Source organism: Neoarius graeffei, chromosome 1 (genome assembly GCF_027579695.1).
Source record: "Neoarius graeffei isolate fNeoGra1 chromosome 1, fNeoGra1.pri, whole genome shotgun sequence".
Classification (NCBI taxonomy): domain Eukaryota; kingdom Metazoa; phylum Chordata; class Actinopteri; order Siluriformes; family Ariidae; genus Neoarius; species Neoarius graeffei.
In genome coordinates, this window is record NC_083569.1 from 72,945,035 (window position 1) to 72,961,690 (window position 16,656).

The 16,656-nt window shown below is 40.8% G+C and overlaps 1 protein-coding gene across 4 annotated transcripts in view; it reads left to right on the plus strand.

The window, feature by feature from the left end:
* Window positions 1–16,656, plus strand: part of nhsl2 (NHS-like 2) — a 213,743-nt gene that overhangs the window by 172,748 nt on the left and 24,339 nt on the right. For 3 of the 4 annotated variants that reach the window (XM_060923136.1, XM_060922969.1, XM_060923016.1), the window contains exon 2: window positions 11,056–11,208. In XM_060923136.1, coding sequence (XP_060779119.1) covers window positions 11,056–11,208 — 153 coding nt within the window. Of the gene's footprint in view, window positions 1–11,055; window positions 11,209–11,755; window positions 11,797–16,656 lie in introns of those variants that run through there. The other variant, XM_060923075.1, reaches the window with a different exon arrangement.

Below are 16,656 nucleotides of genomic sequence, written 5' to 3' on the forward strand. Positions count from 1 at the left end.
ATTATAACTTTTTTAATGTATTAACATAATTCAGCAACTACCCTTGCCACCATCACCACAGGCTTGCCCATCAGGGATAAAGAAAGTTATTAGGCATAAAATTAGCTCATATGTTGAAAGTCTTTATTTCTCTATAAAGCTGCTTTGTGACAATGTCTGTTGTTAAAAGCGCTATACCATTAAACTGACTTGACTATCCTTCGACTTCCAAGTTTTGAGTAATCTTGTTCTGTTCTTTTCTCAGTACAAGGAAATATTTTCCATGACAATCATATATACACTACAGATGCAGTACATAGAGCTTAAAGCCAAACAAAATTCACAAACAAGCGCCATTTGCAGATCACGGCAAGTGCCCTGATGTGTCCTCCGCACGTTTAAATAAAAGAGAAAACTTTATAACAACAATTTTTCCATTTTAAACGTTATGATATTGTTAAAATAGACTTACCTGGATGCAACCATTTGCACTGAAACCGGAAATCTGCCTATGACGTAACCGGTTCACTAGTACACTGTTTACCTTCGTTACGCAGAGCCATCAAATAAAGGCTTCTAATTTAAAAAAAAAAATCCCCAGGTGCCACTGTTCTCTCTCTCTCTCTCTGTGTGTGTGCGTTTAATGCAGAGAAATAACTTCACTGTGCTGTAATGTTGTGTGAGAAATAAAGGCTTCTAATTAAAAAAAAATCCCCAGGTGCCACTGCTTTCTCTCTCTCTTTCTCTGTGTGTGTGTGTGTGTGTGTGTGTGTGTGTGTTTAATGCAGAGAAAGAACTTCACTGTGCTGTAATGTATGTGTGACAAAGGCTTCTAATTAAAAAAAAAAAATCCCCGGGTGCCACTGCTCTCTCTCTCTCTCTCTCTCTCTCTCTCTCTCTCTCTTTTTCTGTGTGTGTGTGTGTGTGTGTGTGTGTGTGTGTGTTTTCACTGCATCAGATGGGTTGAATACAGAGAAAGAACTTCACTGTGCTGTAATGTATATGTGACAAAGGTTTCTAATTCTAAAAATCTAATCAGAAATTTTCTGTAACCATGTGATTTTTAATGGCAAAAAAAAAAATACGCGAATCAACTGATTTCACTTTTATGAAGTTTAAATCTCACTCAGCTGGACAACGCATACGCAGTACTGACACAGAATAATGTACGTTGTTATAGCAATGTGATTCTTTCCATCTAAAAATATCACTTTTCTCAGTGAATAAAAACAAAAGCATGTCACATAAAAATACAAGGAAATTTTTTGAAGAAACACCTTCATAGGCAGCAAACAGCCTCCTGGTTGGGTATGTGTGCGCTCCCTGTTTACGTGTGTGTGTGTGTGTGTGTGTGTGTGTGTTCATTTGCTGCTTCACTGATCAGTCTTATTTTTACAGCCAAACGCTTGACACTCAGGCATCTTTACGGTTGTTGACAACAATTTAGAAGTGATGTATCCACTAGATCTCAGTCTTGGGAAGGCATGCAGTGTGTAAGTAACGTCACAATCTTGGATTCTCTCACGTAATTTTTACTCATTTGAGCCTTGGAGAGAGTAAGATGGCAGCACACAGGGACATTTTATTTTAAAAGAAAACCAATCTGGATACTGTATACAGATACAAATATGAACAAATGAACACTCAAACATGTCTCGTTTGGATATTACCGTATCTGTGAGTATAAATGAGTTTATTTTGGGGTTTTGTTTGGGTTTAAGATGAGAAAATGCTGGAGTATTCCTCTAATTCCTGTTTGGACAGTTAAATAATTCTCAACAGAGTTTTGCAAATTTACAGCACATCTTCCAACCTACCTTGGTGTTAAAAACTCTTTATCAGTGGTGCTGGTCTCTGTGCGCCACATAACCTCATCACGTGCTGCGTCCGCTTCACTGGCTGGAAAGGCTGCAATCTCACACATCAGTGGAAGAAGAAAGAGAGAAAGAACGAATGAGAGAGGCATCAGAAAACCAGGGGCCATAAAGAGAATCTGAATTGGGTTTTTCGTCACTACAATTACTTTCTGGACCTAATTGCTTTTGGCAGCTTTCTGCTTGTGATCGCAGCACAAAACACACACATTTTAATGCCTCCTCATGCACGTGTTTGAAATCGTCAGTCAGCTGAATTCTCTCCATGAGCGAGCTTGACAGATGGCGATTTAACCTTTCGAGCATATTTTTGCTCATACTGTGTGAGATCTTCACAAGTTTTCTTCCAAAAGCTTCTTAAGACAACACTCAGTTCTAGCGTGATGTGAAAAGTTAGCTTGGCTAATGATGATGGTTTTTCACAAAGGCCTGGTGATGAATGTCTTGAAACGATATAAAAAACGAGAGAGATGGTATCATTGCAAGGGTGTCTCAAGTCCCAGTTCTGTGTAGTCACATCACCTTTTTGTCCTGGGTTCTGGGTGTGGATGTGCCTTTCACAAGGGAATACAGCTGCATGTTCCTGTCCCCTGTGTGTTCTGTGTGTTTGTGTTGTACCGTGCTGCTCATACTGTGTTGACGACGTGCTGTGGACTGAGATACAGATTGGACAACAGCTACATAAAATATGAAGCAAGCAACATGGAGGTTTGGTCCTTTGAACACACACACACACGATTGTTCCTGACTAGCTGTTTTACTCAGCCAGTCACTCCCTGTGCTTGTTAAAGCCATTGTGCTTCAGTAGACACGAATCCAAAGAACAAACAAACAACAGATAAAAATGAATAAATGATTCAGCTTCTCTCTTTCTACCTTTTGTTGACAACAGCCACCCACAAACTTCCACTGTACTTACCGTATGTGGCCTCAAAAATAGCGCTGTGGATATGCCTGTCTTCAGGTCCCTTTTCCCAGGAAGATGGATAAAAATATATCAGTGAAGAATGTGTGCCTTGTAGAGTTGGAAACATGACAGTGGTGTGATTTAAGCAGTTTTTCTTTTTTGCGCTTTTCTGTTTAAGAGTCTCATGGTCAAAGCAGAGGCGTATCTGGGGGGTGGATTACACATTCGAAACCTGCACCACACTTTATTATCAGTTTATGCTGTGATTTTGGCGGCACGGTGGTGTAGTGGTTAGCACTGTCGCCTCACAGCAAAAAGGTTCTGAGTTCGAGCCCAACGGCCGACGAGGGCCTTTCTGTGTGGAGTTTGCATGTTCTCCCCGTGTCCGCATGGGTTTCCTCCGGGTGCTCCGGTTTCCCCCACAGTCCAAAGACATGCAGGTTAGGTTAACTGGTGACTCTAAATTGACCATGAGTGTGAATGTGAGTGTGAATGGTTGTCTGTGTCTATGTGTCAGCCCTGTGATGACCTGGCGACTTGTCCAGGGTGTACCCCGCCTTTCGCCCGTAGTCAGCTGGGATAGGCTCCAGCTTGCCTGCAACCCTGTAGAACAGGACAAAGCGGCTAGAGATGATGAGATGAATGAGATTAGTGAAGAATGTGTGCCTTGTAGAGTTGGAAACATGACAGTGGTGTGATTTAATCATTTTTTCTTTTTTGTGCTTTTCTGTTTAAGAGTCTCATGGTCAAAGCAGAGGCGTACCTGGGGGGTGGATTACACATTTGAAACCTGCACCACACTTTATTATCAGTTTATGTTGTGATTTTGGTGGCACGGTGGTGTAGTAGTTAGCACTGTTGCCTCACAGCAAAAAGGTTCTGAGTTCGAGCCCAACGGCCGACGAGGGACTTTCTGTGCGGAGTTTACATGTTCTCCCTGTGTCCGCGTGGGTTTCCTCCGGGTGCTCCGGTTTCTCCCACAGTCCAAAGACATGCAGGTTAGGTTAACTGGTGACTCTAAATTGAGCGTAGGTGTGAATGTGAGTGTGAATGGTTGTCTGTCTCTGTGTCAGCCCTGCGATGACCTGGCCACTTGTCCAGGGTGTACCCCGCCTCTCACCCATAGTCAGCTCGGATAGGCTCCAGCTTGCCTGCGACCCTGTACAGGATAAACGGTTACAGATAATGGATGGATGCTGTGATTTTATTTAATATATTTCCTTATCCCACCCCCACGGTGACACCGAAGGGTTGAAGGATTGCTTGTATTCTGAGAAACATTACAACTTAAGTTCTGCATAAAAACAGCAGTTTCTCCCCTTCACTGTAAAACATTTCAAATTGGTTTAACTTGGAAATGCAAGTTCACCTGCTGCCTTGAAAATGCAAGTTAACTCAATTTGATGATTATCTTTGTTTCAACTCAGAAAAAGTCTCAATTAGTCAAGACAACTAAGTAATTCAAGTCTAACCTTTGAAAACTTGCACAGATTAGTTCAAATTAAAACACTTTTCAGAGCTCATTGAGTTAAAGAGAAAAAGTAAGTGGACAGAACTAAACAAGGCTGAAATGTTTTACAGTGTTGCTGGGTTTCTGGCTGTAAACTTAGTGAAATTTGCCCGAGCCCTTTTGATTGACTTCTCCGTCACGGTCATTAGAGTCACACTGAGAAGGACTTTGGTTTAGCCACTGGGCCACACTGGGCCTTATTTAATGTCCTGGGGCTCTGACTCTGTTCATGCTAGTTAATCAGCTGCTAATGAGACTGAATATATTTGGCTAATTAATCACTGCACGTACATACGTCACTATATGTCACTGTGTATGCAGGGGTTCAGATGCCACAAGAATGACTTGATCTCTCTTTTTCTGCCTGCTAGAGCTCCACCTTAGACCTTATTCGTGTAGTCACACAAAACAAAAGGTGTGTAACATTTTAGCACCTGTTTTAACAGCTGCATCATTCAGGTACCCTCTCTGACCTGAAAAGAAACATTAACAGGTTTTATGTTTGGGACACCCTTTTAAAGTAATCATACATGATTGTAGCGCTTTAAAAACGCAACCAGAACACTCTTTACTGAGAAATGTTGCTAGCTGACTAACTAAATCTAGCTAAAGTCCATATAAACTAGTGTAAAGTTGCAGCTAGTAAAGTTCTCATTATCTGTAGCCGCTTTATCCTGTTCTACAGGGTTGCAGGCAAGCTGGAGCCTATCCCAGCTGACTACGGGCGAAAGGCGGGGTACACCCTGGACAAGTCACCAGGTCATCACAGGGCTGACACATAGACACAGACAACCATTCACACTCACATTCACACCTACGTTCAATTTAGAGTCACCAGTTAACCTAACCTGCATGTCTTTGGGGGAAACCAGAGCACCCGGAGGAAACCCATGCGGAGAACATGCAAACTCTGCACAGAAAGGCCCTCGCCAGCCACGGGGCTCAAACTCAGAACCTTCTTGCTGTGAGGCAACAGCACTAACCACTACACCACCATGCCGCCGCTAGTAAAGCTAACTAATTAATTTCAACCAGGGAGCAACTTATGAATCTACAAACATATACATCTAAAAACATAATATTTGTATATCTGTTAAGCAAAACAGTTATTATTCTATCCGCATTCACTGGATATGAGCAATCGCGCACTCTGATTGGCTACTCTACTACTAGGCTATCAGCTCATATAGCATGAGTTGAGAAAAACAAAATGGTGGCATGTTGCTGAATCAACCGAGGATGAAATAAAAACTCAACTTCAAAAAACAAAACCCCAAAAAATAAAAAAAGCAACAAAATATGGAATAAAAGTATTTGATAGTAAGAATGTATCTTTTTTATTTTTCAAGAATTATTATAGCATTTTTCACAAATTGCTTCTGTCATTTCGCCGGTTTGTTTACATTCTAAGCGGAAATTATTTTGTCGGACGTTTTGTATAAAGTTTTTATTTATCAAATTAAAAAAAATAAATACATAAAAAATGCTCTGTTTCTCAAAATCCGGTGAATGTGGATAGAATAAAACAGTTATTCCATTCAATCTCGTCTTACACAGCTTATAGCCAACTCGGTGCTACGCGCCTCATCAGCTATGAGTTCATGTACGACTCGATTTTGTGGAATAACTGTTAAATACGTGTTAGCTTTAAAGGAACAGTCCACCGTACTTCCATAATGAAATATGCTCTTATCTGAATTGAGACGAGCTGCTCCGTACCTCTCCGAGCTTTGCGCGACCTCCCAGTCAGTCAGATGCGCTGTCACTCCTGTTAGCAATGTAGCTAGGCTCAGCATGGCCAATGGTATTTTTTGGGGCTGTAGTTAGATGCGACCAAACTCTTCCGCGTTTTTCCTGTTTACATAGGTTTATATGACCAGTGACATGAAACAAGTTCAGTTACACAAATTGAAACGTAGCGATTTTCTATGCTATGGAAAGTCCGCACTATAATGACAGGCGTACTAACACCTTCTGCGCGCTTCGGCAGCGCATTGATATCTGAGCTCCGTATCAGTGCACTGCCGAAGCGCGCAGAAGGTGTTAGTACGCCTGTCATTATAGTGCGGACTTTCCATAGCATAGAAAATCGCTACGTTTCAATTTGTGTAACTGAACTTGTTTCCTGTCACTGGTCATATAAACCTATGTTAACAGGGAAAATGCGGAAGAGTTTGGTCGCATCTAACTACAGCCCCAAAAAATACCATTGGCCATACTGAGCCTAGCTACATTGCTAACAGGAGTGACAGCACGTCTGACTGACTGGGAGGTCACACAAAGCTCGGAGAGGTACGGAGCAGCTCGTCTCAATTCAGATAAGAGCATATTTCATTATGGAAGTACGGTGGACTGTTCCTTTAAGAAAAAAATGTGTTTATCGAGACTCACTCTTCTGCTCCCTCTCATTCTTTCTCCCTCTTTTCACATTTGCAGTGAAGAGAATAATGAAACTACCTGCTGCAAGAAGACTTGCAATACCGCCTTCACATTTGGCCAAAATAAGTTAGTTCCGAAAATTAAGAAATGAAGATCTCATCCCAGTACTCGTATCATTCATCCCACTTTAAAAATGATATCTAGTACTTGTTGATCTCATAAAAGTTTTCGAAATGATCTGACTCAGAAATAAAGCTTGGTAATTTGCAACTAACAAAGACTTAGTATCTCTCCAGTAAACTTTTCGCTATTGTTGTATGAACAAGTATTTTCACTATAACAAGGATTTTTGAGTTTCAGTCGGTTTTGTTAGCCCCTTGAGGGAAGCCCTGTGCATCTCCAAATGTGAGATGTGTGAGCAGGAGGTTGTTCCGCATTTTAATTGACCTCATGGCCTGAAGTTCATGACAAGCAAATTGTAGCTTTTTGTCAAGGACAACGTTTGCAAGTGTTTGTGAAGTGCTTGAGGCCCTTTATCGCTATATTCAGTCAACACATTTTTGTATGTTGTACTTGAGGCAAGACTTACCTCAGTCTTTACCTGTTATCCCTCATGTTCAACACGGTTTCAGCTAACTTTCAGCTGTGTGCTCTTCATTTTATTTATTTGTTTGTTGAGCGTTTCTTAAATACAATTGCAACAGCATACATTTTCATTGTTAAATTACATTGTTAGCCTCAGAGGAATATCATAATTAGGTGAAGAAGAAGATTCAACTTGGCAGAACTCTTCGTCTAAGTTTGAAATCATTAGCAAAGTCAATCACGGTAGTCAAAAGTTGAGAAAACTCAAAAATGTCTTGCAGCATGTTGCCTCGATAATTTGAGTTTTCTCAACATTTTCGTTTTTACACTGTGCTCGTTCCTGATCATTCCTTCCTGGTTATGTGAATGTCCTGAAATACCTTCTAAATTGTTCTATTATTGTTTTGTCAAATATATTTATTTCACTTGTTATCATTTTTATTCTCAGCCTATCAACACTAAAGGCATATTTTCAGTCAGAATCAGCCGGGGGGAAAAGTGTGCATTTTAAATGTTAGAAAATGTAAAGATGTACACACTTAAGGGTGAGGTCAGTGATTTTGGGAGTAGTTCTAAGTTCAAAATTCAAACAGTTTCGGTTTTACCAACAAGCCTAGAGCACCTGAATGCTATTGCAAAAGACAGAGTTTTCTGTACTGTATACAAACAAACCACCAACGTCCTGACTGGTGGTCCACGTCATCTGTTTTTTATCCCAGCTCTGGAGCCTGAGGCACAAAAAACTGGAGTTTCTCCTCCAAATGGATGTCCTGAATTAAAAAAAAAAGCAACAACAACAAAAAAGGCTGATACTTCGTTTACACGTAGCCGGGTATTTATGAAAACGGGTATCTTCTCCTCCCTGTACTAGAAAATAATTCCGTTTACACAATGCTCAAAAACAGCCAGGGAAGGCTGTCAAAAACATGTCAAACAAATAGAAAGCCAACCAGAGATCTGAAAGCCAAGGAGGAGGGACCGTCAGATCACAATGCTAAAACTCCATTTTCCCCATAACACAGAGAAAACTCTGTTTTCCACTATTTACACGCAGGCATGAAAACGGAGTTTTCACAAATCTCCACTTTGCCCGGAGTTTTCAAAAGCAGCCGTTTTCAGTGACTGAAACCTCCGTTTACGTGTAAATGATGGGTGCAACCGCATAAATAAATATCCGTTTTTATAGATACCCGGCTACGTGTAAACGGAGTCTGAGCCTGTCTTCAAAAGACTGTTTGCTTCTCTGGAAGCAAGAGCATACACTACCGTCCAAAAGTTTGGGGTCACTTTGAAATGTCCTTATTTTTGAAAGAAAAGCACTGTTCTTTTCAATGAAGATCACTTTAAACTAATCAGAAATCCACTCTATACATTGCTAATGTGGTAAATGACTATATTCTAGCTGCAAACGTCTGGTTTTTGGTGCAATATCTCCATAGGTGTATAGAGGCCCATTTCCAGCAACTCTCACTCCAGTGTTCTAATGGTACAATGTGTTTGCTCATTGCCTCAGAAGGCTAATGGATGATTAGAAAACCCTTGTACAATCATGTTAGCACAGCTGAAAACAGTTGAGCTCTTTAGAGAAGCTATAAAACTGACCTTCCTTTGAGCAGATTGAGTTTCTGGAGCATCACATTTGTGGGGTCGATTAAATGCTCAAAATGGCCAGAAAAATGGCTTGACTATATTTTCTATTCATTTTACAACTTATGGTGGGAAATAAAAGTGTAACTTTTCATGGAAAACACAAAATTGTCTGGGTGACCCCAAACTTTTGAACGGTAGTGTACTTTACTGCAAAGACCCTGGATATGTTTCTACCATCCCTCTGCTTGGGTGCTGAGATTAAGGCAACGTGGTTAAATCGAGTAACAGTCAACAGTTGGACCAAAACCTGTCTTTCACAAGGAGGAAACACGTTCTGTAATCTGTTTAGGACAAATAGTTCTTCAATCACTGGTCTACTCCATTCATATGGTTTGAGTGCTGGTGAAAAATGGTTTCATCCCAAATTAGATAGTGTTTTTGGTCTCATTAACAGTCGGTTCTACGGTATCAGTGTGTCTTAACTGTTCCCCTTCTGTTTGTCTATACTGTATATGCAGGTCGCTTTTTTCCCTTTGGGTGCTTTAGTGCTACAGCAGGCTGTTACATAATGAGAGGAATTGTATAGTAATTCCTTGTTGGAGAGGAAGTGCTGAACAAGTAATTAACTATACACAGCTCACCTCCTGGGGAATGAATTTCCCTCTCTCACATTCTTTTTTTCTCTTTCATTACTGTCTGTCCTAAGGGAATTTTGCTTTAGGGTGCTGAAATAATATCAGTAAAATCCATCCATCCATTATCTGTAACCGCTTATCTTGTGCAGGATCACGGGCAAGCTGGAGCCTATCCCAGCTGACTACGTGCGAAAGGCGGGGTACACCCTGGACAAGTCGCCAGGTCATCGCAGGGCTGACACATAGACACAGACAACCATTCACATTCACACCTACGCTCAATTTAGAGCCACCAGTTAACCTAACCTGCATGTCTTTGGACTGTGGGGGAAACCGGAGCACCCGGAGGAAACCCACGCGGACACGGGGAGAACATGCAAACTCCACACAGAAAGGCCCTTGTCGACCACTGGGCTCAAACCCAGAACCTTTTTGCTGTGAGGTGACAGTGCTAACCACTACACCACCGTGCCGCCCAATACCAGTAAAATGCATTATTTAATTAACATGCCTTTGGTTAAACTTAAGAACATGGGCAGTGGTGAATTACATAACCAACCATAACTTTAACCAGTCATACTTAACATCAAACTGTAGAGTACACTGTTACTCCTGGAGTGCTCTTCTTCTGCACCATAAATCACAGTTGAAATGTCACATGAAGCAATAGTTTGGGTCAAGTTTGACTTATTTCTTTTCACTTCCTATAGCTTGGATTTGAACAATGGGTAGCACAGCATGTAGCGTTCCTGAGCCTGTATGGAGTTTTTGACAATGTCTTTGTGCATTTCTGCTGGGTTCTTCAGTTCCGACCTTCCTGAAACATGCTGGAAGGTGGATTAGTGACTTTAAGTTGACTCTAGTTGTGAATGAGTGTGTGGATATTTGTGTGTAGTGAACAGGCATAGGAGCAGTTGCTGAGGATGAATGAAGGCTGCTGATGCTGCTGAGGATGGATGAATGAATGATTCTATGTTGTCCATCTCGGAAACCCAAAAGAAAGCAGTTTGACAAAGAAAAGAAAACCTCACCTTTTGACAGTTTACAGACAGATAACTAGATAGCACATACAATTTAAACATATCAGAAACTGAGCAAGGGCTCAATTAATGCTTAACCAGATGGGTACCAGATGTTTCAAAACAGAAAGCCATAATGCAGTTTCATTAACTACCTGGCTGAGGTAAAGGGTCATGCTCTTGAACAGTGACCCAGCAATCCCTCCAACTGTTCTGGGATTTGAACTGACAACCTTCCAGTCATAATCACTGAACCTTAACCGTTGAGCCACAACTGTAATGAATACAGATATAATGGATTGCATGGACAGTTCTTTGCCTTTTTATAGTTCTGCAGATAAGCACATAAATGAGAAATGGATTGTTATTGTGTTTACAGTAATGCAGCTAGCTCTAGCTGTACCATCCTGTGTCTCTGCACAAATACTGCAATACCCAGCCCTCGTTTCCTGATATTACCTATGCAAATATCATCAATATTTATTTGTGTCTTTCTCTCTCCCCCTCTCTCTCTCTGATCTCTCCCTCTCTCTCTCTGATCTCTCTCTGTCTCTGTCTCTCTCTCTCTCTGTGTCAGCCACCACCAACTTGGACTCGGAGAGCAAGCGAACGGCCCACTTCCAATCGTCATGGCAACAGCATGTGAATGTGTTTGGCTCGTGGAGTAGGCCGGAGTGTGTGCAGGAACTGCACCAAGAGGCTCAGCTCAACCTCCAGAGCCTGCTGCAAGGTAGGAACCTCCAGCTGCAGGGCGTGTGTGTGTGTGTGTGTGTGTGTGTGTGCACTTGTGCATTTGCATGCTTGTGTGAGGGGTTCAGGAAGATCTGGTTTTGATGATTAACTCAATGCCATATGTTCAGGTTCCTGTGCGTGCTGTCATTCGGAGTGTGTGTGGCTGCGTCTTCTGTGCCCGCATGTATTTATTTTGATTACAAATGTCCCTGTGTGTGTGTGTGTGTGTGTGTGTGTGAGGAATACAGTGTTTATATTGCTCCATGTTATCGCTGTGTCGTCTTTACATCCTGCCTGTCTCTTCCCTGCTTTTCTCTCCTTCTATGTCTGTATGATTCAGACTTCTCCTTATTTTGTTTTTGGGTGAAAAATACACTCACCTTTTCTCTGTTTGTTTCATTCTTACACTTGACTTAATGAATGCATCGATGAAGATGCTTACTGACGCTTCTCGGAGTGTGTATGTGTTTGTATGCAGCTTGCATTTCCTTCTCTGGTTCTCTCCTTCCTCTGCTCTCTGTCAGTCTTTGCTTTTCACATATTAATGGATTAATGGTTAAGGATGAGCAGATGTTCGTCATGCACTGTGAGTTTGTGTGTATGTATGTATGTTTGGGGGGGTTGTGTGTGTAGTTCTGTGTGTGTGTGTGTGTGTGTGTGTGTGTGGTACAGTACTTGTTGAACCCTGCGTTACATTGAAAGCACAGATTTTGCTTAAACAGCGATGAGTGGGTGGTCAGCGGACTTGTGTGTGTGTGTGTGTGTGTGTGTTTCATATTTTCATATCTAGACATATATGATATAAATGCTGCATCTTTAGTTGTTGGTGAGCCATTAACGATTACAGTTTTGCTTTTGTGAATGACACTTTAAGAGATGCTTAGATTGATGTTTAGTGTGTTTCTTTCCTTGAAGTTCAAGTTGATTAAAACATCGCTGCCTGACATGCCAATGCATGAATTAATATGTTCTGTACATTCAGTAGACACCTAACCCGAAGTAGCCTAATAAAATCTAATACACATCAGACAATACAAACCAATATACAGTTGCAGTCATAAGTTTACATACAAGGACCTGAACGTCATGGCAATATCGGGCTTTCAGTGATGTCTTTGAACTGTTCTTTTTCTGTGGCTGAATGATTGTACAGCAGATATCTTTAATGGGGGAAAAAAACAGAATTCGTTGCACAAGTTTTAATTTATTTTGGGTTTTCTGAAATCAACACAGGGTCAAATTATATATACAGGTTCAAAAAATTACATATACTCACTTAGATTATTAATTCAGTGGTGCTGAAAGTTCCAAAATGTTGTTATTTAACTTGCCAAGGTCAAGTCCTCTTAACTTCCTGTTAGTGATCATGACCGACTAAAGCTGCTAGCTCCTCTGAGCACAACATATAAAGGGTTTGTTTGCGAGCACTCATTGGATTGACCAACATCTCTGTAAGCCATTTCGAAACAATTGCAGATTCCAAGAGCATCAGTTCAAACAATTGTATTTAAGTACAAGTTATTGGGAGGTGTAGCCACTTTGCCAATCCACCACTGCACACACACACAAGTCTGCTGACCACCCACTCATCGCTGTTTAAGCAAAATCTGTGCTTTCAATGTAACACAGGGTTCAACAAGTACTGTACGACTTTACATTAGAGATGTCCCGATCCAGGTTTTTGCACTTCCGATCCGATACCGATATTTTTTTTCACTTCCGATCCGATACCGATACTGGCCGATACGATACCGGCCTATCCGAGCATGTATTAAAGTTCAAAGTTATTTACCTTCCTTACCTAGTTGTCAGACTCATGTTGAAAAGGGTTTTAGTACTCTTGAGAACAGCTAGCCAGCTGAATTAGGTGAGTTTGAATAATACACAATGGTTGATAACAAGAAACTGACCTGTTTATTCAGGGATAAACACAAAATAGACAGCATTATAAATAAAAAAACAGAAATGGCATCAGTGGTCAGTAAAAAGTGCAAATAAGACTGTAAACTGTATCAAAAAAGCAAAGCACATAAACAACCTTATCTGTATCTATAATATAGTCTATTAACTCAGCATCAGTACTCTTCTCTTGAACAAGTGTAAACCAAGGCTTTAAAAATCAGTGCAAATAATACTGCAAACTATTTAAAAACAAAAATGCCTTCTACTCCCCAATCTGCTAGTGTTAGTTGTGTAGGACCTTTCTTTTTGTCTGCAGTTTTTTTAAGATACTCTTCGTGTTCTTTATGGTGGTATTTTGCTAAATGCTTTATTAAGTTGGTTGTATTAAAACTTCTTACAGCTTTACCACCACGCCTGACTTTATTGTGGCATATGTTGCACTCCACCTCTTCGTCTTTGTCGTCCTTTAGGGTAAAATGATCCCACACAGCTGACATCTTTACCGTGAAACTACTGCTAAATTTACATCGCCGTGATAATGTAGAAGATGCCACTGAGGTAAATTGTAAGACGCTAATGCTGGTGCTGAAGGTGTGCTGGAAAATGCGGACCGGATTTTGGGGAAACCAGAGCAAAAAACTGGAATGGATTATCTAAATCGGTGCGCTGGAAAACCCGGAGCGGACTTTTTTTTAAAAATGGATCGGGAGTCTGGATCGGAATTTTTCCGCGCCTGCCGATCCGATCCCGATGCGCATTTTTTGCTGATATCGGCGGCCGATCCGATCCTAATATCGGATCGGGACAACCCTGCTTTACATCATTACTATACAGTTACAATCAAATATCAAACTTGACATGTCAAGCAGTTGTCCAGTTACATCTGTCACGTCCATGTGTGATGGCGCTCAGAGTGCATTAGGAGGAATTACCATGCACCTGTTCCTGATTAGAGCTCAATCACAGCGCATACATAGAAAGACTCTCAGTAACACACAGATTTTGCGAAGTATACACTCTGTACCCTGCATCTGACGTTACCAAGCCTTGTATTCTGTTTCACTTTTCTGGTTTTGACCCTGTTTGTGTTTTTGGACTGTGAGTATTGTATTACCTCTGATATCCTGTCTGTGCCTTGCTCGACCACTGCCTGTTTTTCAACTCTGCCTTTGTCTCCATTTTGGATTTGTTTGCTAGCGTGTTTTCAATAAAACTCTTCCTGCGATTACATCCGTCGATCACCCTTACATGACAGAAAGTGTCAACTGTCCAACAAGCTAGTGGACTAATAAAACTGTTTTAACTGGTTTTATATGAAACTGTTGTGAATATTTTCCGTAAAATGTGTTTGTAAATAATCCCACGTTAATTTTTAAAAAGCAAATTAAAAATAAGCGCTGGATAAAAGACCCATCTATCTTATATAAATAAAGATACAAATTTTGTTGTCCGGTGGTCAAGTGTTTATGAGATGCTTTGCCTGGCACTTACGATCAGATTCCCTGCGATGGTACACGTTCATCGTTTGAACGTACGTATGTCATTTGTACGGATGTCATACAGTCAAAAGCTATCAAAAATCAGGTCGAAGCATTACCATATTCTCTTAAGTATGCAGTTCTGCTCTGTGCATTTTGCACGCAGGGAGCTCCACCATAAATATCTCTTTGCAGAAAACTTCACTTTAACAACATTTGGAGGTTTTATCTTTGTTAAATAACAGAACCATTTTAATCCACTTATTATTAGCCTTAAATTATAAGGAGTATCTGTTATACAAGTCTCTGTGTAAGTTGTTACTAAAACTGTTGTTAACTATGATGTATTAGAGCAAGTGCATAAATATAAACCTGTGATTTGGCTTGCAGCTGGCTCTACTGTCAGAGCTGCTGTTATAAAATGTTAATTAACACTGTCTGACCAATCAGATTTGAGAATTCAAGAGCCCTATGGTAATACTTTCTTAGTTATACTAGGAGCAGCACTGTGATAGTACATGAATTGGCAATCTGCATAGATAAAGTGGGTAACTCTCAACTGTTTTGGATTTCTTTTCGATAAATCAATCAGTAAACGATCTCTCCAGACCACATGTTGTCTGACAAGCCGTGATTACTGTGGCATATAATCTGCTAATTAAGACATCCGTTAAGTGCATACTCTAGTTGAATGCAAATAATATTAAATACTGTCTTCTAATTAATTCACACAAAGGCTGACACTCTTTGCTAAGAGCTTTTTTTTAAATTTGGTCTTCCCTTAATGGTCAGATTTGTTGTGAATCCAGCCCAATGACCTTACAAAATGGTACATATACTTTAAAGGTCTGATGACACGTTTTTGACATCTTTGGTGATGTTTTATAACATAAAAAGTAATTCCCGATGATCCATATATTAATTCACGAAGGCGCCTATTTTACAAGTTATGATAAAAAACGCGGCTATTTGGGCAAATTTGACGGGGCTGCAGCACCCAGGAGACGAAAGAGGAGGAGGAGCTATATGACGTCAGCGAAAGAACCTTCCTCCTCACCAGTTTGTTGTTGATGCGGCAGGTGTTCAGTTTGTCATTATTATACATTATTATACATTTTATATATATATATATATATATATATATATATATATATATATATATATATATATATAGTTATTATGCCTTCGCGTTGTGTTGCCGGCTTTTGCTCCAAAACCCACAAGGATGGGGTAAGTTTATTCAAGTTTCCCAGAGATCCCGAGCTGCATGCGAAGTGGGTGAAGCAAGTCAGGCGCACTCGTGACAAGTGGGAGCCCTCACCAACATCCGTCCTGTGCTCTGAACACTTCGATTTGGATTGTTTTGACACCCTTCCCAGCTTAAAATAATCTCTTGGGTGTTCAGTTCAGCACAAACGTGTGTTACTACCATCAGCAGTGCCTACAGTATTCCGGAGGGGGTCTACTAGTAGCTATGCCGGATCCAGCAGTCGCCTGGGACAAGGCGACTCCTCCAAAGACAGTCCTCCTGTCAGAACATGTGTTGAGAAACGACATAAGATAAAGGTACGTAGAGCTATAGAGTGCTCCGACATGATGCTAAAAATAGTAACACTGCGGTCTGCGCGGCCATCTTGGAAGCCACTCGCTCCAGAGCGCTCATAGAGTACACATCATAGAGTACACATTCATGATAATCATAAATGTAATCATAAAGTCGGCGTGATATCAGTCATGTATTTGCTTGTGAAAGCTTGCGGCTTTCATGTAACTGCCGCCTAGCAACGAGAGGCAAAGGGTAAAGAGGGTAGACTATCATAGATTCTATTCGGAAGAGATCAATGCATGATTGCTTAAAAATGAGGTATTTTAACAATTTGCATCTGTTTTGTGATTATCGTGACACTTGTGTGTTATATAGAACTGTATGTCTTATCAGCACATCGAGGATCTTCCACCGGAGGCTTTAGCAAGTACTCGTAGCAACACTACACTTTACCCTTTGCCATGCGTTGTTAGGGAACGGTAGCAAGTACCCCGATGACCGACTTCAAGAATATGTAGAA